Here is a 26,106-nt window from a genome sequence, read left to right as displayed (position 1 = left end):
ACTTCTCTTCCCCTCCAGCAACCCTAACTTAGATTTTTAAGAATTGATTGGGTCAGTATGAAAAAGGTCTTGGGATTTAGCTGACTCTAAGCGTAAAATGAGCTCTTTCTGTGAGACTTGATTGTTAAGGAAAGTTAAAAATTTTTAGGTCTCCCACATTAAAAGGTGCCTCATATTCAGTTTGTTAGATTTCTTCTGGGATGTTATATTTATAGTAGATACTAGATATGTTTACCATTTTACCCATGCACAGCCCCTTATAAAAAACCAGTGTCTACATGAGTCTGTATCATTGATCTCAATTGGACCCAGGGGTGATATCTTCCCCTGGATGGCCAATCTCCAGTCTGGCTAGTGAGTTGCAGTCAGGATCAATGTAAGGATCTGTTACAGCCAGAGATTTATTTAAATAACTTAGATTTTGGAAATTAAATATAGATGTGGTATAGAGGAGAGTGTGTGCCTAGAACAGAAAGATCATGATAGTTAGGACTAGAATAACCATAATGGGCCACAGGCCGGATGAGTAAGTTAGGAAGCCATTCAGCAAATAAAGAATGGCACTGAGAAAATCAGAGGAATTAAAATAGACTGACTGCCTGTAGAAGATAAGGATTTAAGTTCTAGTTTCTAGTTTTTTAGATTCAATTTCTTTAAGCCCCTTTTGTGCTGCAGTTCTTGCCTTGGATTTCTGTAAGATTCTTTGTAAATACTCAAAGTTTTAAAGCTAGCATTCAAATAGCCTTGACTAAAATAATGTGCAATTTATTGACAAATTAGATTTCTTGTAGGTAAGAGCAGTCAGGATGGTGAAATCTTTGGAAACCACATCACTGAGATGAGCCACTTCTTTTTTACATTAACATAACACATGCCTCAGTGGGTCAACATATTTTTAAGTGCTCTATTTTATACTGTGGTTTGTGATGGATTTTATGAACTGTGGCTTCCTAATGGAGTGAAAATGTGTTTCTTGGTGGTTTTATTATATAGTTAACCATCTCTGTAGTCTTTATCTTTCCCCCCACCTTTTGTAGAATGGTAGAGTTTATAAGCTCCTGTATTCAAGATCATTCAGGTTAAGGGCATTTTACAAAGAATTATGCTCTGAATTTTGCTATCAGATTAATAAAAATCACCCCTTTGGAAAATATCAACTCATTGAAAGCCACCTATATTCATCCTATGCTTTGAGATATTGGGTATTGGACATATGGGTTCTGTGGTCTTTTATGTATATCCTTATCTAACATTAAAATAGTAAGTATAAAAAAATAGTATATTGTCTGGAAATGCCTAACAGTGTAATAACATTTTATGAAACTTTGTTTTGAATAATTTATTTTTATATATGGATGTAGGATGAACAGTCACCTTAAGAATCTTTTAATTTATTCCCTAATTTTCATGAGAGTTTTACTTAAAAATTTGTAGACAGATGTGTAGAGAAATCTATCATAGTCTTAAAGGACTTTGAAACTTGTATGTTTTCTCTCAGGTGCCTATTTTATAGTGAAGTTCCCAATAATAATAGTTATTAATTGTTCTCTCAAACCTGAATCCATTATTGTATCATTTGACCCTTAAAAATTTATATTAATTGTCTAAAAATTTGCAATTATACTATAATGCAGAAAATCAGATGCAACATGATTTTTCTTAACTGAAAGTTTAAATGGAATCATTGACCTCTCAGGAGAATTTGAGGTGCTGGCGCCAGGATATGTGCAAAATGAGAATGTTTATACCTAGTAAATAGAAGTAACTTTTATATAATATAGTGGCAACTGTGATGGTTATGCTTGTATACTGGTTTCATTGAGTAAGCATAGCACTAATAAAAGGGTGATTATTAGTCAGTGAGTTTTGTTTCTCCAGACCTTGAATTGTATGTAGCCAACCAGTGTACAATATCTGCCATTATTAACAATAGGATCAGACAAAGAAGTATGCATACACAGAATATAATCACATTTATTGAGCATTCATAGATTATCACCTAGTTGCAATGGACTTTACTATGAGTTTCCAGGGAAAAACCTAATTCCTTGATGGCGGGGATGTTTTGCTCAACCTAATATTCTCTGATGTGAGTTAGCACAATGCCTTGCACTCAAAAGATGCCCTAAATATTTGATTAAGACAGTATTGTGGTTATCCAATGCTACCTACCAAACCAACCTCAAAGTTAGTGCATTCAAACAGCACATATTTTTTATGTCTCACAAATCTGAGGTTGACTAAATTTAGCTTGGCAGGTCTTCTGCTCCATATTGTCAGCTGAAGCTGCAGTCCTCTGGAGGCTTGACTTGGCTAGAACTTCCAAAATGGCCCAGTCACATGGCTGGTACTTTGTCAGCTCGTAGCTTTAACAGTGGCCTCTGTTCTTTTCCATCCAGACTTTCATGTTAGTTTGGGCTTCTTACAGTGTGATAGCCTGATTCCAAATGCATGGAAGTGGAAGCACAGGTTTCTTAAGGCCTAGCCTCAGAGGCTTTACAGCATTTAGTTCACTGCCCTTTTTGGTCAAAGCAACTCATAGGGCTAGTCTAGATATCAAAATGATTGTTGACAAATAGATTTTTTTTAGCCTCTTTCAGTTTAAATCAAATATCCTTTCCCTAGATAAAATATTCTTCTGAAGTCCTGAAGGATTTGAGAAGATTAGGAAGATGGAAATAGGAAATGAGAAGAGGGATTGCTATATTTCTTCTAATTTTCCTAGCTTTTCCAATAGAAACACACTGGCCTGTTGCCATAACACATTGATATCCTAATACGATTTTATTTGTTCTTGGGGTAGACAAAAGATGCTTTAGTCAAATAACATTTCCCACAGTAAAAATTGCTGCTGTATTTTTGATAACCAGATATTTGTTTTGTGATTTGCAGGGAAAATAGGCCTAAGTTACAGGTCTTTGGAATGACTTCCCACATCAGGTTCTATAAGTTCTATTTCTTATACAAAGGGAAAACTTTATTCACTTGAGGACACAGGTAGATAGTGATGCAACGAGCAACACTTCTTTTCAAGCAATAGCACAGATACCCTCTTCTTTCACAGGATATCTCAGTTGATGGGTCAGTTTCTAAGCAGTAAAATCTTTAAAATTAAATTAATTTTTTTCTGTAACATAATCTGAGCATTTCCTTCTACTCTGTTTTCCTGTAATTCAGCTAAGAATCTTGATAATCTTGATAAGCGCCATCTTCTGGTGGCGCTTAGTTTACTGCTATGGCTCCATTTCATAAAACAGAAGTTTAAAACTTTATGATGTGTCACAATCCATTTATAGAAATTTGATTGTTCTATAGATTTATAGAGACTTGATTTTCATAATGACCTAGAAATGGTTATAAATGATTTGGTAGTAATTTATAGTTAATATTTCATGATGAAGGGATGATGTAAAATAATAGTAAAAATCAAGACATTTTTAGAGTTTTACAGTGAACATTGTAAATACATTTTTCTATTTTTAATTGAAGCATAGTTGGCATATAATATATTAGTTTCAGATGTGTAACAGTGATTCAACAATTATGTACATTACAAAATGCTCACCATTATAAGTATAATTATCCTGTCATCATATAAAGGTATTGCAGTATTATTGACTGTATTCCCCATGCTGTATTTTTTATCCCCAGATTTATTTATTTTATAACTGGAAATTTATATCTCTTAGTCCCTTTCATTTATTTTGCCTAGCCCCCTCTACCTCCCTCCCCTCTGGCAACCACTAATTTGTTCTCTTATTTATCTGCCTGTTTCTTTTTAAATTTTGTTTTGTTTGTTTGTTTTATTTTTTAAATGAAATCATGATGTTTGCCTTTCTCTGTCTGATTTATTTCACTTAGCACAATACCCTTTAGGCCCATCCATGTTGTTGCAAACGGCAAGATTTCATTCTTTTTATGACTGAGTTATATTCCATTCTGTATATGTCTACCACATCTTCCTTATCCATTCATCTTTTGATGAGCACTTAGGTTGCTTCCATATTTTGATTATTGTAAGTAATGCTGCAGCAAATGTAGTGGTGCATATAACTTTTCAAATTATTATTCATTTTCTTTGGATAAATGCCCAGATGTAGAATTATTGGGTTTTGAGGTATTTGTATTTTTAGTTTTTTGAGGAATTTCCATACCATTTTCCATGACTGCACCAATTTATAATCCAACAACGCACAAGGGTTCCTTTTTCTCTATAATCTTGCCAACACCTGTTATTTGTGATCTTTTGGTAAATTTTTTCTTTTTATGTTCTTCCCTAATTGGATAACAATAAAAATTATAATACATTGTATGTCTCTGATGACAACACTTTTATGTTATGCTTTCTGGAAAACTTCTTGAGGAATTTAGGAATTGTTAAAATAAGAGTATATATAATGCCCACATTTATAGGTAGGTCATATTATATACTAAAAATATAAAAATTTAATTTCACCAGACCAAGTCTGCTTGTGAAATACTACATAGAATCCTAGCAAGCTTTCTAATATAACTTTAAATATTCTATTTCAAGATATTTTTGAGAAAGATAGGAAGTTAGTTACACAGCAAAAAGCATCTATGTTAGTTTTGTTCCTTTTGCCTTTGAGAAGAATAAAGATATTTTATTTAAAAGCATTTTTTAATGTTTTTATTTATTTTTGAGAAAGAGCAAGCAGGGGAGGGACAGAGAGAGACAGAGACAGAGACAGCCAGAAAGAGAGAGACAGAGAGAGAGAGAGAGAGAGAGACAGACAGACAGACAGACAGAGACAGAGTCTGAAGAAGGCTCCAGGCTTTGAGCTGTCAACACAGAGCCTGACACTGGGCTCACACTCATGAGCCGTGAGATCATGACCTGTGCCTAAGTTGGACGCTCAACCAACTGAGCCACCCAGGCACCCCGGAATAAATATATTTTAAATGTGAGGGTAAATTTTGAATATTACTTGAGATATCTAATTAGGTTTAAAAAGCTCCATAATCCAAAGTTACATAATCATGACTGCCATCAATGTTAATAGGCTACATGTTAGATATGAAATGTGGGGGTGGGTTGGCAAGTACAGAGAACTTCTTTGCTGAGTGCTGGTAGAAACTTTTTTAAATCATAGTTTCTATTTTGTGGTCATTTTGCTTCTTGCCCTACCTAGTCTTTAGTGGTACCTTTAGTCATAATTGTTATTCATCTTGGAGACCAGGGCTAATGGAGAGAACATTTTTAAAAAATAGCATTACAATGTATGGTAAGGACAAAGAAAAACTTCTATCAACTGGAAAACACTGTTGGTTTTTCACTTTCTATTTCTTTAAATGCTTATCCTATATTTTATAAAATTCCATTGTTCTCTTCTCATATAATGCATTGATATTTCAGGTCACATTTTTAATATTTATACATTTTATATTTTTCTTAAGATACTTCCTCTTTTATAAAGTTTCAAAACTTGCCATTTGAAAGGACTTTTGTTATTTTTACCATTTAGATTTGCTTTGAACTACCTTGACTTGGTAATCTAAAACTATATGAATGCCATTTGAAATTTTTAATTATTAGCATTGTATGCCATAGTTTAATATTTCTATGAAATTATACATTTAATTTAAAATATTTCTACATTGTACTGAACCTTTTTCATTATAGACAAAATGCTTAAGTATGTTCCTGTTTTTTTTTTAACTTTTATTTTTGAGAGAGAAGAGACAAAATGCAAGCAGGGGAGGGGCAGAAAGAGAGAGAGGGAGACACAGAATCTGAAGCAGGCTCCAGACTTGGAGCTGTCAGCACAGAGCCTGATGCGGGGCTTGAACCCATGAACCACAAGATCATAACCTGAGCCGAAGTCAGATGCTCAACCAACTGAGCCACCCATGTGCCCCTGGAAGGTGCTTTCAAATTACATTTGTGGCAGACAATATGCTACATTATTCTATGTTTAATAAAATAAATTTCCCAGGCACCTGGGTGGCTCAGTTGTTTGAGCATCATACTCTTGATTTCAGCCCAGGTTGTGATCTTATGGTCATGTGATCAAGGCTTGTGTCAGGCTCAGCATGGAGCTTACTTGGGATTTTCTCTCTCTCTCTACTGCTCCCCAATGTTGGAAGCCATTTTCTGAACTCAGTAGACTCGGGAAAACTCCTTGTGAGGTAGGGCAGGTTTGCATGTCTACCCCCCACTCAATTATTTTTGCTTGAGCCCTAACCCCCAAGGCACCTTGTTGACTGGTATCAGGAGTGACTTGCCCCCTTATCCTAAAAATATGCTAATTGTACCTTGTGAAGGAACTTATTATAGGAATTTCTTCCTTTGTGTTTATGGGAGCAAATATTACATTTCCTGAGAAACCTGCTTTGCTTACCCTCAAAAAAACAGACTATTTACCCCTGCTCACAAAAAACTAACTTTTGCTTTTGCTATGCTAAAAACTTTGCCTTGTATTTCAATGCTGAGGCTACCTTCCTTCCCCATATGATAAGCATCTAAATCACCTATATTCAATAACTATTGGTAAAAATTAGCATGAGTCTTCTACCAATCTATGTTCTGGGAAACTTTTATATACCAAAGAATTTGTCATCAGAAATCATTGTCTAAGGCAATTGCCACTTCTGTTTTGTACTCCATACATTTTTTTCAATAAGGCTGACTCTCTGGTCAGAGCAGAGATGCCTGCTTGGTGATCAGAAAGATACTCAGGGCTCTCTCATCTCTCTTTTGCTGACACCGTCCATCCTTCAGGGAGCCCTGAACCTGCTGGAGCTGGACTCTGGCACCCCGACTTGAGCGTACTCTCTGTCTCTGTCTCTCTCAAAATAAATAGACTTTAAAATAAAATAAATTTACCTTTAAAAATTAGAAATTTCTATACTAATTTTTATTTCAGATCTGCCCTATACAGTGGCTAATATCTTTCTACAGATTTGGAAATGAAGATCTTGAGTATGCTCTTGCAGTTAAAACATTATGCAGACATTGAACATTAAGTAGTCATTAGAGAAACGCAAATTAGGACTGCAGTGAGATCAACCACACACCAATTAGAACAGGTAAAATGAAAAGCAGTGACTACCACAAGCTGGCAAATATGCGGAGAAACTGAATTTTTACACACTGTTGGTGAGGATATAAAATGGTACAGCCTGGAAGACAGTGTATCTGGAAAACAGTTTGTCAGTGTCTTAAAAAAACTAAACTTGTAAGTATCACATGAACCAACAACAATCTTCTGGACATTTATGTCAGACAAATGAAAACTTTTCTTTTTAATGTTTTATTTATTTATTTTGAGAGAGAGCAAGAAAGAGCATGTGTAAGGGAGGGGCAGAGAGATAGGGAGAGAGAGAATTCCAAGCAGGCTGTGTTGTCAGCTTGGAGCCCAACATGGGACATAAACTCCTGAACCGTGACATCATGGCCTGAGCTGAAATCAAGAGTCAGACACTTACCTGACTGAGCCACCTAGATACCCTGAGAAATGAAAACTTTTATTTGCATAAAAAACCAGTATAAGAATATTCATGGCAGCAGTAATAGTAAAACACTGGAAACAACCCAAATGTCATTTAGTGGGTGAATGAGTAAATTAACTGTAGAATACTAGTTTGCAATAAAAAGGAACAAAGTATTGATATATCTTAACAACTTGAATGAATCTTAGGAACATTATGCTGAGTGAAAAAAAAGACTGTCTCAAAAGGTCTTATAGTGTATGATTGTATGTATATAACAGTCTCAGAAAGAGAAAATTATAGAGATGGAGAGCAGTTTAGGGGTTACCAGGACTTAGGGATGCTGAAGGTGAAGAGAATAAGAGTGACTATAAGGGGGTAGCACTAGGTAGATCTTTGTAGTGATGGAGTAGTTCTATGTCTTGATTGTGCCAGAGGTTATACTGATCTACACATGTGATAAAATGGCATAGAATGATACACTCTCTTTGTACCAGTGTCAATTTCCTGGCTTTGATAGCATGTCATACTTATGTAAGGTGTAACGATTGAAAGAAACTAGAATAAAGAGTACATGCACCTCTTGTATTTTTTTTTAAAGTTTATCCGTTTATTTTGAGAGAGAGAGAGAGACACCAGGGAAGGGGAAGAGCCCTTGCCTCTATCCAGTACCAAACATTTCATCATCCCAAAAGAAAACCCCATACTCATTAAGCCTTTCTGCCCCCTCACTTCCTCCCAGGCCCCGACAACCACGAATCTGCTTTCTATCTTTATGGATTTACCTATTTTGAATATTTCTATGAATGCACTCATATAGTATGTGATTGTTTTGGTTTGACGTCTATTTACATAGTATTTTTGAAGTATATTCATGTTGCTCATGAATCAATCTTTCATTTCTTTTTATGAATGAATAATATTCCATTGTATATAAATAGTACATTTGGTTCATCACTTCACCAGATGATGGATATGCGGGTTGTTTACACCTTTTGGCTATTGTGAATGGTGCTGCTCTAAAGATTTACGTGCAAGTTTTTGAACATCTACTTTTAATTCTTTGGGGTATATTCCTAAGAGTGGAATTCCTGGTCATATGGTAATTCTATGTTTACATTTTTGAGAACTGCTAAACCCTTTTACTTAGCAGCTAAAGCTTTTTACTTTCCTTCTGGCAGTGTACAAGGGTTATACAGTTTCTTTACATGATTGCCAACACTTGTTATTTTCCTTTTCGAAAGAAGATATGTTATTGCATATTTGAAAGTTGCTAAGAGCATAGATATTAAAAATTCTTATGACAAGAAAAAAATTTTTGTAACTGTTAATGATGTTGAATGTTAACTAGGCTTATTTTGATGGTCATTTCACAATATATACAGGTATTGAGTCATTATATTGTATACCTGAAACTAACAACGCTTTATGTCAATTATATCTCAAAAAATTATAGCCATCTTACTGGATATGAGTGGTATCTCATTGTGGTTTTGATTTGCATTTTCCCCAAAGACTAAAGATGGTGAGCATCTTTTCATATGCTTGTTGGCCATTTGTATATCCTATTTAGAGTAACGTGTATTCAAGTATTTTTCCATTTTTAAATTTGGTTGTCTGTCTTTTTTGTTGTTATTGAGTTGTAAGAGTTAAAAAATTTTTTTAAATGTTTGTTTATTTTTGAGAGAGAGAGACAGACAGTGAATGAGTAGGGGAGGGGTAGAGAGAGAGGGAGACACAGAATCTGAAGCAGGCTTCAGGCTCTCAGCTGTCAGCACAGAGCCCAATGTCCGCTGGAACCCACAAGCCATGAGATTAGGCATGACATCTTCTGTGTAGTGGATCTTTATCTGATACATTATTTGCAAATATTTTCTTGCATTCTTTGTATTGTCTTTTCACTTTCTTGATGATGTCCTTTGATGCACCAACATTTTACATTTTGATGAAGTCTATTTTTTTCTTTGGTTGCTCTTACTTTTAGTGTTGTATATAAGAAGCTATTGCCAAACACAAGATAATGAAAATTAACCCGTATGTTTTCTTTCAAGAGTTTGACAGTTTTAACTTTTATATTTAGATCTTCAACTCATTTTGAGTTAATTTTTTTATTTGATGTGAAGTGTGGGTCCAATTTCATTCATTTTCATGTAGATATCCAGTTATTCCAGCACCTTGGTTGAAGAGACTTGTTTCTTCCATTGCATGATCTTGGCACCTTTGTTGAAAATCAGTTGAACTCTTGATTCAACTTCATTGATCTATATATCTACCCTTACACCAGTACCACAGTGATTTGGTTACTGTAGCCTTGTAATATGTTTTGAAATTGGGGTGTGTGAGTTCTCCAATTTCATTTTTCTTTTTCAGGATTGTTTTGACTATTGAGTTCTTGAAGTTCCGTATGAATTGTAGGATCAGCTTGTCAATTTCTGTAAAAAGGCATTTGGAATCTTGAGAGGAATATATTGAATCTGTAAATCATTTGGGGAAGTATTGCCATCATATCAATATTAAGTCTTCCAATTCATGAACATGCATATTTTCCATTTACTTAGGTCATTTTTAATTTCTTACAATAATGTCTTATAGTTTTTTGTGTACAAGTCTTGAAATTCTTTTGTTAAATTAACCCCTAAGTATTTTATTCTTTTCAATAGTATTGAAAATGGAATTCTTTTCGTTTCACTTTCAGATTGTTCATTGTTAGTGTATAGACATCCAGTTGGTTTTTAAGTTGTGATCTTATATTCTGAAGTCTTGCTGAACTCATTTACTAGCTTTAATATTAGCTTTTATTGTGTGGATTCTATAGTGGATTTCTATATATAGGATCATGTCCTCAGTAAATAATTTTACTTCTTACTTTCTAATTTGGATGCCTTTAATTCCACTTCTTGGAGAGAGAGGTGTGTCCAAGTTATCTTGTAAAGAGATTATGTTGTGGTCATCTTCGGATAGTACAGTTTGCCACATGAATGTTTATAGCAGCTTGATTCATAATAGCTCCAAACTAGAAGTAAGCAATATGTCCATCAACAGGTAAATAGCTAAACATATTGTGGTCTATTCCTACAAGTTAGCAATAAGAAAGAAGAAGCTATTGATATTCTCAACAGCATTAATAAAACTCAAAAACATTATGCAGAGAAGATGAAGCCAGAAACGCATGTACATAATATATGATTTATATGAAACTCTTGTACAGGCTGATATAATCCATAGTGATAGAAATCAAATCATTGCCTGGGCTAGGGGATTGGAGGATTGACTGGAAAGGATGGATACATAGAACTGGACACTTTAAATGTGTACATTTTATTGTATATAAATTATATCTCAAAGTTGATTTTTTAAAACTAAAAAAAAAAATAGTAAGGGCAGATAGGAATTACAAACAAGCATGCAACTCTTTTAAGGAGTTTTAATGTAAGACAGGAACAGAGAAATGTGAAAATAGCCGAAGAGGAAATGAGGTTAGGAGTCTTTTGGGGGGAATGAATTAGTAGAGAGGGAGAAATTGAATTAGGGAGATGTGGAGACTTGTTAAAGTGATTTTGTTAGGTAGGCAAGAGAGGATAATTGTAGCACATTATTTAAAGGATTGGCCTCATATAGGATCATGAAGGGATCATATAGTTACCAGAAGGGAAGATGGAGTGTATAGATGCTTTACATATGTAGACATTTGGGAATTTGTGAAAATGTTCTTCTGATTGTTCAGTGAAGTAGGAATTAAGATTATCAGCCAAGACTTAGAATGGGGAGAAGGTTTTTAGAGTTTTGAGGATCAGAAAGAATACATGAAACAAGTAGGAGAGTAGGAAAGTAAATAGATTGTCGGGAAACTGCATGATTGCGAGGTAGCATTAAGGGCCTGCTTAAGGTTCTTGATCATAACTTTTGAGTGTTGCTTTAGTCATTTTCCCCACTTTGTTCAGCTGAATGGTGCTGACATGGACCACGTAGAGAGTAGGATTTTACCATGGCTGTATTTTTGCTAAGGGAATAAACAATTCAAGGCAAAGTATTTGAGAAAGTGTATTCAAAATAGTCGTTAGAATTGACTGATAATTTGAAATGGGCAAGGAAAGAAAGAATATTGGGAGATGACATTAGGTCCTGGTATAGTCAAAAGGTTTTGGGGTCTGAGTGTATAAAGGAGTGTCCTGAAAAGATAAGAGAGATCAGCGTGGGTAATGACAAGGACTGGGGTAGTGGTTCTGAAAGGATCATCTGGGGATCTCTTGGGAGTCCCTAAGACCCTTTCATGTAGTTTACAAGCTTAAAACTAATTTCATAATAATAGTAGGACTTCTATTTGTCTTTTTCATTCCCATTGATACATATACAGTGGTTTTTCCAGAGGCTACATGGTAAATGGTGACTAATGGGATATGTGCTTATGTGTTCTTGATTTTTAAAAATTTCTGTCTTGTTTTTGAATATAATAAATATCAATAGATATTAATGTACATAAACAAAAAAACTTTTTCAGAGCCTCAATGATTTTTAAAAATAGTTTTTTTTTAATGTTTTATTTATTTTTGATACACAGAGAGACAGAGCATGAGAGGGGGAGGGACAGAGAGAGAAGGAGACACAGAACCAGAAGCAGGCTCCAGGCTCTGAGCTAGCTGTCAGCACAGAGCCTGACGTGGGACTTGAACCCACGAATGTGAGATCTGACCTGAGCCGAAGTCGGAGGCCTAACCGACTGAGCCACCCAGGCGCCCCTAAAAATAGTTTTATGAACAATTTTAGAATTATAGAAAAGTTACAAAGATAGTACAGAGTATTCCCATGTATCCCACATCCAGGTTCAGTTTCTCCTAATGTCATTTTAGGATTGTGCATTTGCCATTATTATTACATTGCTGTTAACTAAATTCCAGACATTATTAGGATCTCACCAGTTTTTTCATTATAGTCCTTTTTCTGTTCTAGTATCTGATCCAGAATACCATATTGTATTTAGTTGTCATGTCACCTTAGTCTGTCTGGTCTATAAGAGTTTCCCAGTCTGTTTTGTTTTTTATGACCCTGCTACCTTTGAGGAGTACAGATCAGAAATTTTGTAGCACATCCCTCAAACTGAGGTTTCCCTAATGTTTTTCTCATTATTATACTGGTTTATGGGTTTTGGTAAGAATATCACAGCAGTAAAGTGCCCTTTTCATCATATCATATTAGGTTTGTGTGATATTCACATGACATCATGGTTGAGGTTAATCTTGATCAAGTTGGTGTTTGCCAGATTTCTCCACTATAAAGTTACTATTTTCCCCTTTCTATACCCTATTCTTTGGAAACAAATCACTATATACAGCTCATTCTCAATAGAGAGGTAGGGACTAAACTCCTCCTGGATATATCATTTGGAATTCTTGTGAAAGGAAGACTCGTCTCTTACTCTCTAAACTTTATCTGTTTATGGATGTAGGTATTGTATTTCCATATGGACTCATGTATGTTTATTTTATACTTTGGGTAATAATTCAATACTAAGGTATTTATTTTGTTGCTCAAATTGTTCCAGTTTTGGCCATTGGATGTATCTTTAGGTTGGCCCAATATTTTAAAGTGTTAAATGGCCCTGACCAAATATTTGAGAATAGTTCATCTAGGTTATGATCATAGGCTTGAGGCAAGGAAGACAGTGTTAGAGGAGATTTTTAGGGAGTAAGAGTTCAGGGTGTGAGAAAATAATCACCAACAATTTAAGTCTGAGTAGTTTGAAAGATGGACAGTGAACCAGAGCTAAGGTCATTTACAAATGAAGGGGATTGATTGATGGATGACATCTACAGGAATTTCAAAGTAATGTTGGGTGGATGTTTTAAAAGGAAAGGGGGAGAATGATCTGGAATGATAATAAGGAGGAAGGAGGATGCTTACTTTACCTCTAGGCCCAGTGATTTCTTCCAGGGCTACATGAGGAACAGTAGCCACTCTGAGAAGTTTGCAGGGAAAGCAGTATCTTCAGAAAAGAACCGGGCTTCATGTTAGAATAAGAAGAAAGAGGCATACAGACAGTTGTTGAAGACATAGAGGATTTTGCTGCTAGCAGATTGTTAATTTCAGAAGGTACAGTGAAAGAACCTCCTTCCAGAATTAGGATGGGATGGGAAATGGGGATAAACCAGAGTGCACAAGAGTTATAAACCTTAATGCATGAGGGCAGAGTGGTAACCTGGGAGTGGTAGCTTTTTTTTTTTTTTTACATTTATTTATTATTGAGAGAGAGAGAGAGAGAGAGAGAGAGAGAGAGAGAGAGAGAGAGCATGAATGGGGGAGGGGCAGAGAGAGAGGGAGACACAGAATCTGAAGCAGGGTCCAGGCTCTGAGCTGTCAGCACAGAGCCTGATGCGGGGCTCGAACCCATGAATTGTGAGATTATGACCTGAGCTGAAGTCAGATGCTCAACCAACTGAGCCACCCAGGCACCCCATGGGAGCTATAGCTTCTTGTGGTTCCCAACTTAAACAGGAATCAGGGATGAAGGGAATAATGACTTTGGTCTTGGTAGACCCGAGGCAGATAGTGGTGGTGAGGCTGTGAAAGTTTCAGGGGTAGGGAGGTATTCTGAGACCTCTCTTTTGAGTTCTGCAGAAGAAGGCAAAGAGGTGCTTTTACTTGAGCTTGCATACCTGCCAAACATGTGAGTATACAGATAAACTCAGGTATGCAGTTGAGGGCTCCCATTTCATCTCTGTCAAGTGGAAGATAAGAGGTCTAGGCTATCTGGTGATACTGTTGTATAATAAACACACAGAAAAATGTGAAAATCAGTGTTGACCTTGATGAATTTTCACCAAATGAACACACCTGTATAACTGGCTCTTACATCAAGAAGATGTATTATTAGAATCCAAGAAATAATTCCCTCCTAACTTTTAACACAATTGATTAGTTTTGCCTGTTCTTGAAGTCTATATAAATGTGATTATAGTGTATGTACTCTTTTGTCTGCCTTCTGTTCCCCAACATTGTGACATTAATATAATTACAGTTTGTTTATTGTCATTGTTGTATAGAACTCCATGTGTAGTATGTCATAATTTATCCATTCTACTCTTTTTTTTTTTTTTAAATTTACATCCAAGTTAGTTAGCTTATAGTGCAACAATAGTTTCAGGAGTAAATTCCTTAATGCTCCTTACCCACTTAGCCCCCTTCCCCCAACAATCCCTCTAGTAACCCTCTGTTCTCCACATGTAAGAGTCTCTTATGTTTTGTCTCCCTCCCTGTTTTTATATTATTTTTGCTTCCCTACCCTATGTTCATTGGTTTTGTATCTTAAAGTCCTCATGAGTGAAGTCATATGATATTTGTCTTTCTCTGAGTGACTAATTTTGCTTAGCAGAACACCCTCTAGTTCCATCCATGTAGTTTCAAATGGCAAGATTTCATTCTTTTTGATAGCTGAATAATACTCCATTATATATATATATGCCACATCTTCTTTATCCATTCATCCATAGATGGACTTTTGGCCTCTTTCCATACTTTGGCTATTGTTGATAGTGCTGCTATAAACATTGGGGTGCATGTGCCCCTTTGAAACAGTATACCAGTATCCCTTGGATAAATACCTAGTAGTACAATTGCTGGGTCATAGAGTAGTTCTATTTTTAATTTTTTGAGGAATCTCCATTCTATTTTCCAGAGCAGCTGCACCAGTTTGCATTCCCACCAGCAGAGCAAAAGAGATCCTCTTTCTCTGCATCCTTGCCAACATCTGTTGTTACATGAGTTGTTAATGTTAGTTGTTAATGTTAATGTTAATTCTGATGGGTGTGAGGTGGTATCTCAGTGTGGTTTTGATTTGTATTTCCCTGATGAGGAGTGATGTTGAGCATCATTTCATGTGTCAGTTGGCCATCTGGATGTCTTCTTTGGAGATGTGTCTATTCATGTCTTTTGCCCATTTCTTCCCTGGATTATTTGTTTTTTTGGGGGTTGAGTTTGATAAATTCTTTATAGATTTTGGATACCAATCCTTTATCTGATATGTCATTTGCGAATATCATCTCCCATTCTGTCAGTTACCTTTTAGTTTTGCTGATTGCTTCCTTTGCTGTACAGAAGATTTTACTTTGATGAGGTCCCAATAGTTTATTTTTACTTTTGTTTCCCTTGCATCTGGAGATGTGTTGAGTAAGAAGTTGCTGCGGCCAAGGTCAAAGGGGTTTGTACCTGCTTTCTCCTCGAGGATTTTGATGGCTTCCTGCCTTACGTTTAGGTCTTTCATCCATTTTGAGTTTATTTTTGTATATGGCGTACGAAAGTGGTCCAGGTTCGTTGTTTTGCATGTTGCTGTCCAGTTTTCTGAGCACCACTTGCTGAAGAGACTTTCTTTATTCCATTGGATATTCTTTCCTGCTTTGTCAAAGATGAATTGGCCATACGTTTGCGGGTCCATTTCTGGGTTCTCTATTCTGCTCCATTTATCTGAGTGTCTATTCTTGTGCCAGTACCATACTGTCTTGATGATTATGGCTTTGGAATGCAGCTTGAAGTCTGGGATTGTGATGCCTCCAGCTTTGGTTTTCTTTTTCAAGATTGCTTTGGCTATTTGGGGTCTTTTCTGATTCCATACAAGTTTTAGGAATTGTTTGTTCTAGCTCTGTGAAGAATGCTGGTATTATTTTGATAGAAATTGCATTGAATATGTAGAATGCTTTGGGTAGTGTTGAGTTTTTAACAATATTTGTTCTTAGTATCCAGGAGCATGGAATATTTTTCCATTTTTTTGTGTCTTCAGTTTCTTTCATAAGCTTTCTGTAGTTTTTAGTGTATACATTTTTCACCTCTTTGGTTAGATTTATTCCTAGGCATTTTATGGTGTTTGGTGCTATCCTTTCTACTCTTGATGGACATTTGGTTTGTTCTGGTTTTTAACTGTTTACAAAAACTGCTGCTCTGAAAATTCCTAAGGACATCTTTCAGAAAACATATATCCACATGTCTATAGGATATATTTTTATGAGTGGATTTGTTGGTCTATGGAAGATGCATTTGTTTAAGTTCAGAAGATATTATCAAAGAGTTTTCCAAGATATTGTACCAATTGATATCCACACCAGCTTGTATGAATAGTCTGTTTGCTCCATAGCTTTTCAACACTTGGAATTATTTGTTTTTCATTCTAGCCACACTTGCAAGTGTTTGTGCATGTGTGTATGCATGTGTGTGTATTGAGCACCTTTCATATGTTAGTTTCCATTTGGGTAACTGATATGCTTATTTTTTCCTATTAGATTGTCTAGCTTTTTCTTACTAATTTGAGTTCTGTATATGAGACTTTTGTTAGATATATGAAATGCAAATATCATCTCCCACTCATTGGCTTTGGCTTTTCATTCTCTTAGTGGTAACTTTTGATGAATAGAAGTTCTTCCTTCCCCCACCCCCTCAAACCTGTACCAGCTTTCTTGAGGTATGGTTGACAAATAAAAGTTGTATATATTTAGGGTATAAATATTTCAATATGTCACAATCAAGCTAATTAATATATCCATTTCCTCAGATAGTTATCTTTGTGTGTGTGTGTGTGTGTGTGTGTGTGTGTGTGTGTGTGTGTGGTGAGAACACTTAAGATCTACTCTTTCAGCAAATTTCAAGTATACATTTTCAACTGTAGTTACCATATTGTATGTACATGAGATCCCCAGGACTTATCTTATGACTGAAAATGTGTATCTTTTAACCAACACCTTTCCATTGCCCCCACCTCCCCAGCTTCATTTTGCTTCGCAAATAAGTATAATATAACAAGATAAAAATAAAAATGCAGAAAGAAAATAAGGGTAAGAGTTTAATATAAAACAACAGATAAGATTAATTCAGACCTGCTTTTTTTTGTATGTAGAGTTAGGGCAGAAGCTGTAACTCCAATTTATTAGAGTCAAAGCAAAGAGAATCAGTCACAAGATTCACAGTATCCATATGTAAAAGCAAACCAGTTACTCTAAAGGAGAGTTTTTCCTGGTGGTGAAAACTGAAGATGTTAATTTTTTCCTTTTTTGAACTTTAAAGGTGAATAACATGTGAGATAGTATTTTTGGTAACATTTGGGACACAATTCCAAAGCCCAATTTATCTGAGTGGACAGTTCTATAAAATTAGTAATATGCTACAAATTTGTGCTTTTCTGATAGTCTGATTTGATCCAAGGACAAAATTTGAAACAAAAATAAATGGGCTATTTTTAATTCTAAAAAATAATACGCATCTCTCTCAATTCTGTACATGTATGTGTATTTACTTACACATATTTTTTTCTTAACCATGTTTTTAAAAGGGATTTAGACAATAGAAACTCAAGAGTATATTTTTTGGCAAGAACCTGTGTTGTTTGTTAAGGCATATCTGTACACTTCAATCGACAGCCAAGCAGAGGCTCTTTGAGTTGATATTCTTCAATAATAATATTGCATAGTATTAAAATTTTATTGCCAGATACTGTAATAAGTGATTTTATTTGCATTTTTCATTTAACCATCATTCTTGACAGTAAGTGCTATGTTTATCTGATTTTCACAGATGAAAAAGTAAGGTAAATAACTTGCCCGAGGTTCTACCTCAAATAAGTAATAGAATCAAGATTCAGTTTCTGGCAGTTATGCCTCTATTTCTACTACATGATAATGCTGATAAAAATTAAGTTTAATGCAGGATTTGTGCTGTAATTAGGTTAGGAAATTCAAATAGAGCTAAGGTTTTCTTCAAGAAACTGTTTTTAGGACTACATTCATATAGATGGGTGAAGAAAACAACATTGTACTTTCACAACAATTTTGCTTGAGATAGGATGCCTGGGTGGCTAGTCAGTAAAGCAATTTTGCTTGAGATAAATTTGTTTTGCATTTTCTTTAGCTTCTTTTTGTTTTTCTTATTTTTACTTAACTAAATCCCAATCTTCTGAATGACAATTTTTGAATGTGATCATTATCTTGAATATTATCACTTTTACTCTTGTTTTATGAGTATTAAGCTTGCAGGGAGCCAAGTGCCTTGCTTAAATAGATTGTAAAGACTCAAAATATAAGCAAATTAAATTATTTAAATGCTTTCTAGAAAATGAATTTTGTAGCATGCTGTTTTATATCTTTGCTGTTTTAGATTATTTTCTGCAATTTTCATAAGATGCATGATATTTTGGAATTATTTCATTGAAACTGGGGGAAAGTGTTCAGTATGTCTTGCAGCTGGCATTCCTAAAAACTGAATGAACATTGCCGAGCCATTTTAATCATGTTGCGATATTTATCTTTTGTTATAATTCTTGCATTTGAATAACTTGTTTGTGCACATTGTTTTGAAGTGAGCCTACTAATTTATGTTTGAATCTGCCTTAATTTCACAAATAAGAAGTAAGAAAATTTGTAGGATTAGTTCTATTCATATTAATCTGAAAATAAGATATATTAAAAATTTTAACATTTTCTATGTTAACTTCCAGGTTGAAGGTCTAGAACAGATGTGGAAAGATGTTCACTTCAGAGAAAGGGGTTGTGGAGGAATGGTTGTCAGAGTTTAAGGTAATATTTACTGTTTCAATATAATAATTATATTCCAAAGAAGTTTTGTCTGGGGTTTAAATCACAATGGCTCTTTCTTTTATATTTCATTTTACTTTTTGTAATTTTTATTCTTTTTAATGACTAAAAGGCTAAATATCTATGGAAGCAGAAATATGTTCCAACAAATCTTAATAAGGAATTATAGTAGTTTTTTTTCTAGGAAATGAATTCCTTTTTTTCTCTCAAGAGGTTAAAAGATTGTTTTCTCCTTTTCACAACAACACCACAATGAATGATTAAAGTTAGTGAATGTTAATGTGACTATTTCCAACCACCATCAAAAATTCAATGTTGAGGCTCACTCCACGTGGATCCACTGTGTTGTTGAAGTCTGTGAGCCCGAGTTTAGGCTGGCTGGGCCTAAATTCGTAATAAAGCCCTTTGCTTTTGCATGCGTGGAAAAAAAAAAATTCAATGTTGAAATGTTTCTACCAATTTGGGGGCAAAGGGTTTGGGCATGATCAACAACGAGGAGAAGATGGAAAAAGACATTTGCCCACTTTTCTAGCAATGATTCTTCTCTAGACGGTTGACTTTTGTTTTCATGTCTTAGGAACTTTATAATTGCTAAAATTGTGTTCTTTAACCAATCAATTACCTTCTTTTTGTCCTTTGAGTCTTGTTACACATAATTACGCAAACTAGATGATCACGAACCAGAGGAATGAAGAGTTTAGAATGTAATTATCACTCTTTTGTCTAGTCTAATCAGCCCATGATTTTCAAGGACAAATGTATTGCCTGATAAAGTCAGACTTAATTGGCTTGTTTCAGTGAAGGAGACTACAATAGGCACTATGTGGCCATCTAACCAAACAGAAGGAAAGACAAATTTTTATAGGATTTGGAGGAAGAGTGAAGTTTAGATGAAAAATTAAAAAAAAATGTTTATTTTTTGATTATTTAAAAAAAAATTTAATGTTTATTTCTGAGAGAGAGAGAGAGGGAGTGAGCAGGGGAGGGACAGAAAGAGAGGGAGACACAGAATCTGAAGCAGGCTCCAGGCTCTGAGCTGTCAGCACAGAGCCTGCTATAGGGCTTGAACTCATAAACCATGAAATCATGAGCCAAAGTTGGATGCTTAACCAACTGAGCCACCCAGGTGTCCCAGGATGAAATTTAAACGAAGTAGTATTTTGATGGGCTTAAGACAAAGCAGAGCTGTGTGTAATGGATGAAAATCTGGTGTGGACTTCGAAGTGGACCCAAGGTCATGTTGTCTTGGAAACTACACAGTTAGCATCTACGTGGAATGTTGTGTTCAGAACCCCTTATATGAAGCTCTGCACCTTGGCTGGAAATCAAGCCTGCTTCTCTTCTCTGTGTCAAGGTGACTTAGACTCTTCAGGAAAGAGTGGGAGGATGCTTCATTCTTACTGGTATATGTTTAAACAGCAAAGTTTTTGGTATCTGTGATTTTAGATAACAAGGCTTCTCAGTGAATAAGGATATAGTTAATCACTAAAAAGAGAGGTTGTTATGACACTCTAGCTGCAGTGTGTCCTTCAGAGAAGCAATGTTTCCTGTTAATTTTGCAGCTGTCCTTATCAGTCATTATTATCTCATCCTGACAAGTGGCTGGGCACATTTTTACTTTGTAATTTATTATCATCATCAGTTGAGTATCCTTCTATGGATCCCTTCTACGGATCCCCTAAGTCATTATAAAGTGAGGTGGAATCTTACACTGTATATAGTGCTTTCTACATATTTTAATAATTTTGTTACATTTTGTATGTGTTTTTTTTTCCCTACATACGTTGTTTCTGTGAGTAAGTGTTCAGGTGTTTTTAAGCGTTTTTTGCTTCAGGAGTATTTAATATGGTTCGTTATATCATGTTTTTTTTGACAGGCGATGGAAATTGTCAAGTTTAAGAGTTGACTACTATTAAGCATTCTTATGTTTAAGAGTGAGGTCAAATTAGCAAAAGAAAATATAGCCAATTAACAATTTTTTAATATGGGAGTTGTGGAAAGAGAGACTATTAAAAGATGAGATGTAGGGGAGGGGTCAACTAACAGTTAACAAGGCAAGTAATTGAAAATCATGACTGAATCCCTACCTTCCTGTCTGTTTATTCCCTTCCCTTCCTGACTTGGATACACAGTACCCTAGCAAGTGTAGCAGTGAAGGAAGGGGAAGGGGGTGGGGGTTGTGCAGCAGTATGGATGACAGTATGCCCTGGCGCTTGAACTGGATAGTTGGGGTGGAGGGTTGCAGAGGTGACATGTAGAAAACTCAGCCAAAGTGGTTACATTAGTAGGTTGGTTACTTTGAGTAAATAAATAAATATATGGAGGATAATGGGTATTAGATTTCTCTGTGTCTGAGAAAGGAATTAGAAACATGGGATGGGGAACAGCAAGAAAGAAACTTAAGGTGTTAGACTGGAATTGAAAGAATCAGAATGAACTCATGGATCTAAGTATGTATGTGATACCATTATACATGTATATCCGTATATAAATGCATACATATATTTCCCAGGTTTTTTACTGGGAGGGGTAACAGACAGTGGCAATGACACCGCAGTAGTAATAAGCATACCATGCACCCAGATCTTGTTTTCTAAATACCATCCTCCACTGAAAGAAAGAAGGAGGTGAATAAAGTATTACCTAAATAATATTTTATCAATATAGCATATTATGTGGGTAGTGCTATTTTATCAAAATTTTTATGTTTAATTCAAGAATAGGGAATCTTCCATTGGGAGGAGGGGAATTAAATCTTGGGCCCCATGAATTAAAAAGTAATTTAATTTGTCTTCTAGCCCCCAAGATTAAATTTACCCAATTTCAAGTCAATTTAATTGGGTAAATGTTTTAGATTATTGTTAAGTCTACATTATAGTAGTTAAAAACAAGCTTTTTTCTATTTCTTGGCTAATTTGGTTAAGTAAGCATTCCTGAAAATTATTTTGCATGTTATTCTGAATTGTGTTAATTTGTGTTGAATTCAGCTCTGTTTATGTTTGATAAAGGGATTAAGGTTATCAGGAAAAAGCAGCAGCATATTAAAGGTAATAAAAGATAGAAAACTACTTGAGGACATATCTTTTAAGTACTTTTAAAAATAGAGTATCTTGTTTCTTGAAATTATTTGTACTCTTAATTACATATTTTACTTAAAATGAGAAAGGCACTTTCGATGTATGTATATACATACATACAGAGAGAGAGAGAGAGAGACAGGGGTATTGAGGGAGGGAAGGGGTTGGAGGAGAAAGCCTCTGCTTGGTTGTTGAATTTAATAACCATGGTACTATTAAAGCTAAGGTCATCAAATTGACAAAGCACATTGTACAAAGCACTTTGGGCTGAGAAGTCAGAAGCCTTTTGATCTAATCATAACTATTCTGCTGTGTGGTTTTATGATGTTGGAAAAATCACATAACTTTTTTTGGTTTCAATATCCTCATCAGAAAAGGTAGGGTGGGTGATCCGTGAAAATGATTTTAGCTTTACATTGTTCCGTGGGCATAGTTTGAACTCCCAACTCCCTAACTTCATTCACTATGCTCTCACATACACAAAGGCAACACAATTTGCTTTGTGCAAAGAAAATTTTTTTTTCCTGTTGGAAAAACTATTCAGTATGTACTCTAGCTACATAACCCTCATTAGTATTCTCTTTATGTACCAACAAAGTGATTAGATTTGAGACTTCATGATTTTAATATTTTATGAATCATTCCATTTTTGTCTTTTCAAAGATTGATTTGTAAAGTATTATCTTTCAGAATGTATTGTGTTTTCCTTAATGCCAAGTGTAGATTTATCTAGCAGAATTCTAGACTCCTATTTTTTTCAATTTTCTGGTAGTCACTGAATCTCAAAATGTAGTCTTATGTGTAATGTTGTTGAACAGAGTTGTTTTATTTATTGGCTCTCCATCCATCTGTCTGTCTTCATTAATTCTCTTCCACCCAACCCATATCACCTCCTTACGTTTTTAAAAAACCATCTGCCAAATGATACTTTAGTATGAAGCATCTGTCTTCTTCAAATTTTGCCAAGACTAATTCCCCCCCCTTTTTTTTTTTTAATTTTGTCTCCAGTTCTGCCTTCTGAAAAGTGAGAAAGCTTAGCTGGTGTTTAAGAAGGCAAGTACCTTTGAACTAGTACAGTGCAAGAAAATTCAAAGATTTGGTTTAGTACTTTAATTCATGAGGCATGGTTAGATTCTAAGTTTTCCAAAGCACTGGTTATAAACAGAGCAATTATATTTTCTCCCCTTCTATAGACAAAGGTAGCTTTTCCTACATTCACAAAATGAAATGACAGACTTGTGCACTAAGTTTTAGAAGACGCTTCCTCTCATTTAGCAGCACAGTGTCCTGGGTCCAGGGTATTTTCTAGAGTTTGTCTTTTCAGAGAAGAGCTACCCGTTTGCCTTTGGCTGTTTCACAGACAGTGTTTTACTTCACGAAGTTTAATTGGTACATAAATTGAAAATTGTAATTCACATTTTTAATGAATGTTCCAGTTTTAGCCTAGATAGTATATGTAACATTATAATAATCTTTCTGTTTACTAATCATTTAAAAATTTTTAACTTCATTTAAACTTCATTTTAAGTTTTATAGTTAGACATATATGCATATACAATAGTGTATTTTATATATATAGTTTAGGTTCATTTCCATTCAGGGGGATAGAAAATCTGTTATTTATAGGGGCGCCTGGATGGCTCAGTCGGTTAAGCATCTGACTTCTCAGGTCAAGATCTCATGGTTAGTGGGTTCAAACCTACATCTGGCTCTATGCTGACAGCTCAGAGCCTGGAGCCCACTTTGGATTCTGTGTCTCCCTCTCTCTCTCTCTCCGCCCCTCTCCTGCTTGCTCTCTCTCTCTCAAAAATGAATAAACATTTTTAAAAACCTTAAAAAAAAGAAATCTGTTGTTTGACTGTTATTTCCTTTTATATAATTCCCCTAGTATAAGCTTACTCTTGATCAAATAATGGAAATGGAATGTTGCCTGGAGATCTTTTGTTACATGCTTTTGAAATATTGAAGAATGCCCTAATCTCCTCTTTATGTAAGCAATAGCAGTGAAACTTTCTTTTTTTACTCTGGAGAATGGTGGAAGGTTTCCAGATAGTTAACATTTACTTACCATTCCAGTAAATAAAACTATCTTATTGAATTAAAAAAAGAATCTATTTACTTATATATCTTAAGATGAAATGTGACCTATTTTTAAAGAATCTACTGAAGTGTAAATAGTGGCAGTGTTTATTCTTATTTTGTTCATCTATAATAAATCCCTTCAGCAAAGGTTTGAGTATGAGGCCTCATGCTGAGTCCTATGGATGGAGAGATAATAAGATAGTTTTTGCCCTTAAGGAGCTTAAGGTAAAGTAAAAATGAATCACATATCCTTAGTATAAATATTTTATGCCGTCTAATTTTTGGTGTCTATGCACAAGTACATGTATATACACTAAATATAACCGTTTTAAATTATTAAATATTAGGTGATGGGACAAATAAGAAACAGTATATATCTTGAAATGACTATTAGCAATATCTTGAGATACTATATCTACTGCAAGATTAAAATTTGTTGATTGATTAATTGAAGTAATTTGTAAAAGAAAAAATAATGACTTGGAGACATATTAAGGAAGGAGCATATTCTAGAAGGGTAGGTTTTTATCATTTGTTATAATGAATTGTTTTGTTTTTGTTTTTTTCAGATTTCCCTAGTACTTTTAACCCGAACTATCTGACTTACTACTGGAGTTTGATCTCTTCCCACTCCTCTCTGGTCATGGTGTCTTTTCTGAATGGGTGGGGCTAGCAAGCTGTAATTACTTGTCCATATTTTAAATGGCATTTGGAAAATCAGTTTGCTGATAGTGTGGCTATCTTTTTCACCAGTAATGAGAAGTGTAAAAATTTCCCCCAACTCTTAATTGAACAATCTTATCTAACTTAATAGTCATCATATGTAACTCAGGAGTTACTTTGGTAGATAATCTGTGGCTTTAAGGTTTGAAACATTAGATCCATATACAGACGTGTTTAGTAAGAGATAGAACCAATACCACTAATGAGGTTTGGAACTTAAATGGTGCTAAAAAAAATATATCTCTAGCTTTACGTATGTTTTGTATTCTCTTTTCTAACCCCAAACTGTTCAAAGATGAAGTGTTAATGTTAATTTATATCCTTGTTGATAAGAAAATTAAATATAATTTTTATTGAGGTATGATTCACATAACATTAAATTCATTGTTTTAGGGAGAAAATATAGTGGTTTTTAGTATAGTCACAATGTTGTGCAACTAACACCAGCATCTAATTCCACCACCCCAAATCTCCCTCACTCTCTAGTCTCTGGTAATAGCTCATCTACTTTCTATTTATGGATTTGCCTACCCTGGATATTTCATAAAAATAAAATCTGTTTTTTTAAATTTGTTTAGACCCTACCAGAAACATCTTTATCAAATTATGCCACAAATTTGAAAGACAAGAGTTCTTTAGTTTCATCTCTATATAAAGTTATCCAGGAGCCACAAAGTGAGGTAAGTACTCTTATTACAGTTTGTTGTGCTAGTAGTATTCAGTTGATTGATTTTTAATTTTTTATTGTGAAATATCACATACATATAAAAGAGAGAAAGTATGTGTTTAAGGAACTTAAATATATATTATGGGTTGTTTATCTGATTACATTTGAAAGTTGCGTAGAGGGGATGAGAGGAGAATACTGTATATTAGAAAAATGGTTGAGTAAAAAAAAAAAAGAACTATAATAAAATGAACTTCACTGTACTATCCCCTAGGCCAAGAAATAGAATTATTACTATATTTTAAAAGCCATCTCTGAACATGTTCCTCCTTCTCTATCTATTTGTTCATCTAGCTATCATCTATCTATCTTGCTAGAGGTAGCCTAGAAAGTCAGCATCAGATTTATTTTTTAATAATATATAATTATATATATTTTTCATTCAGCAAATATTTGTATGCTCACTAAAAACCAGCTTCAGTGCTAGGCAATAGAAAATCAAAGATGACTAACACATGGGCTTTATCCTGAAAGAGGAAAG

At 34.8% G+C, this 26,106-nt stretch overlaps 1 protein-coding gene across 6 annotated transcripts in view; it reads left to right on the top strand.

The window, feature by feature from the left end:
• Window positions 1-26,106, top strand: part of FAM126A (family with sequence similarity 126 member A) — a 113,622-nt gene that overhangs the window by 18,923 nt on the left and 68,593 nt on the right. For 5 of the 6 annotated variants that reach the window (XR_003905041.1, XR_003905042.1, XR_003905040.1 and 2 more), the window contains exons 2-3: window positions 18,920-18,998; window positions 25,477-25,578. Coding sequence is in view for 3 of the 6 variants with exons in the window: in XM_029929919.1 (XP_029785779.1) it covers window positions 18,948-18,998; window positions 25,477-25,578 (153 nt within the window). In the remaining 3 variants the exon portion in view is untranslated. Of the gene's footprint in view, window positions 1-18,919; window positions 18,999-24,522; window positions 24,693-25,476; window positions 25,579-26,106 lie in introns of those variants that run through there. The other variant, XM_029929938.1, reaches the window with a different exon arrangement.

This window comes from Suricata suricatta, chromosome 2 (assembly GCF_006229205.1).
Source record: "Suricata suricatta isolate VVHF042 chromosome 2, meerkat_22Aug2017_6uvM2_HiC, whole genome shotgun sequence".
Classification (NCBI taxonomy): Eukaryota; Metazoa; Chordata; class Mammalia; order Carnivora; family Herpestidae; genus Suricata; species Suricata suricatta.
Note: the sequence above shows the minus strand (reverse complement) of the source record. Positions and strands in the feature narration are given on the sequence as shown.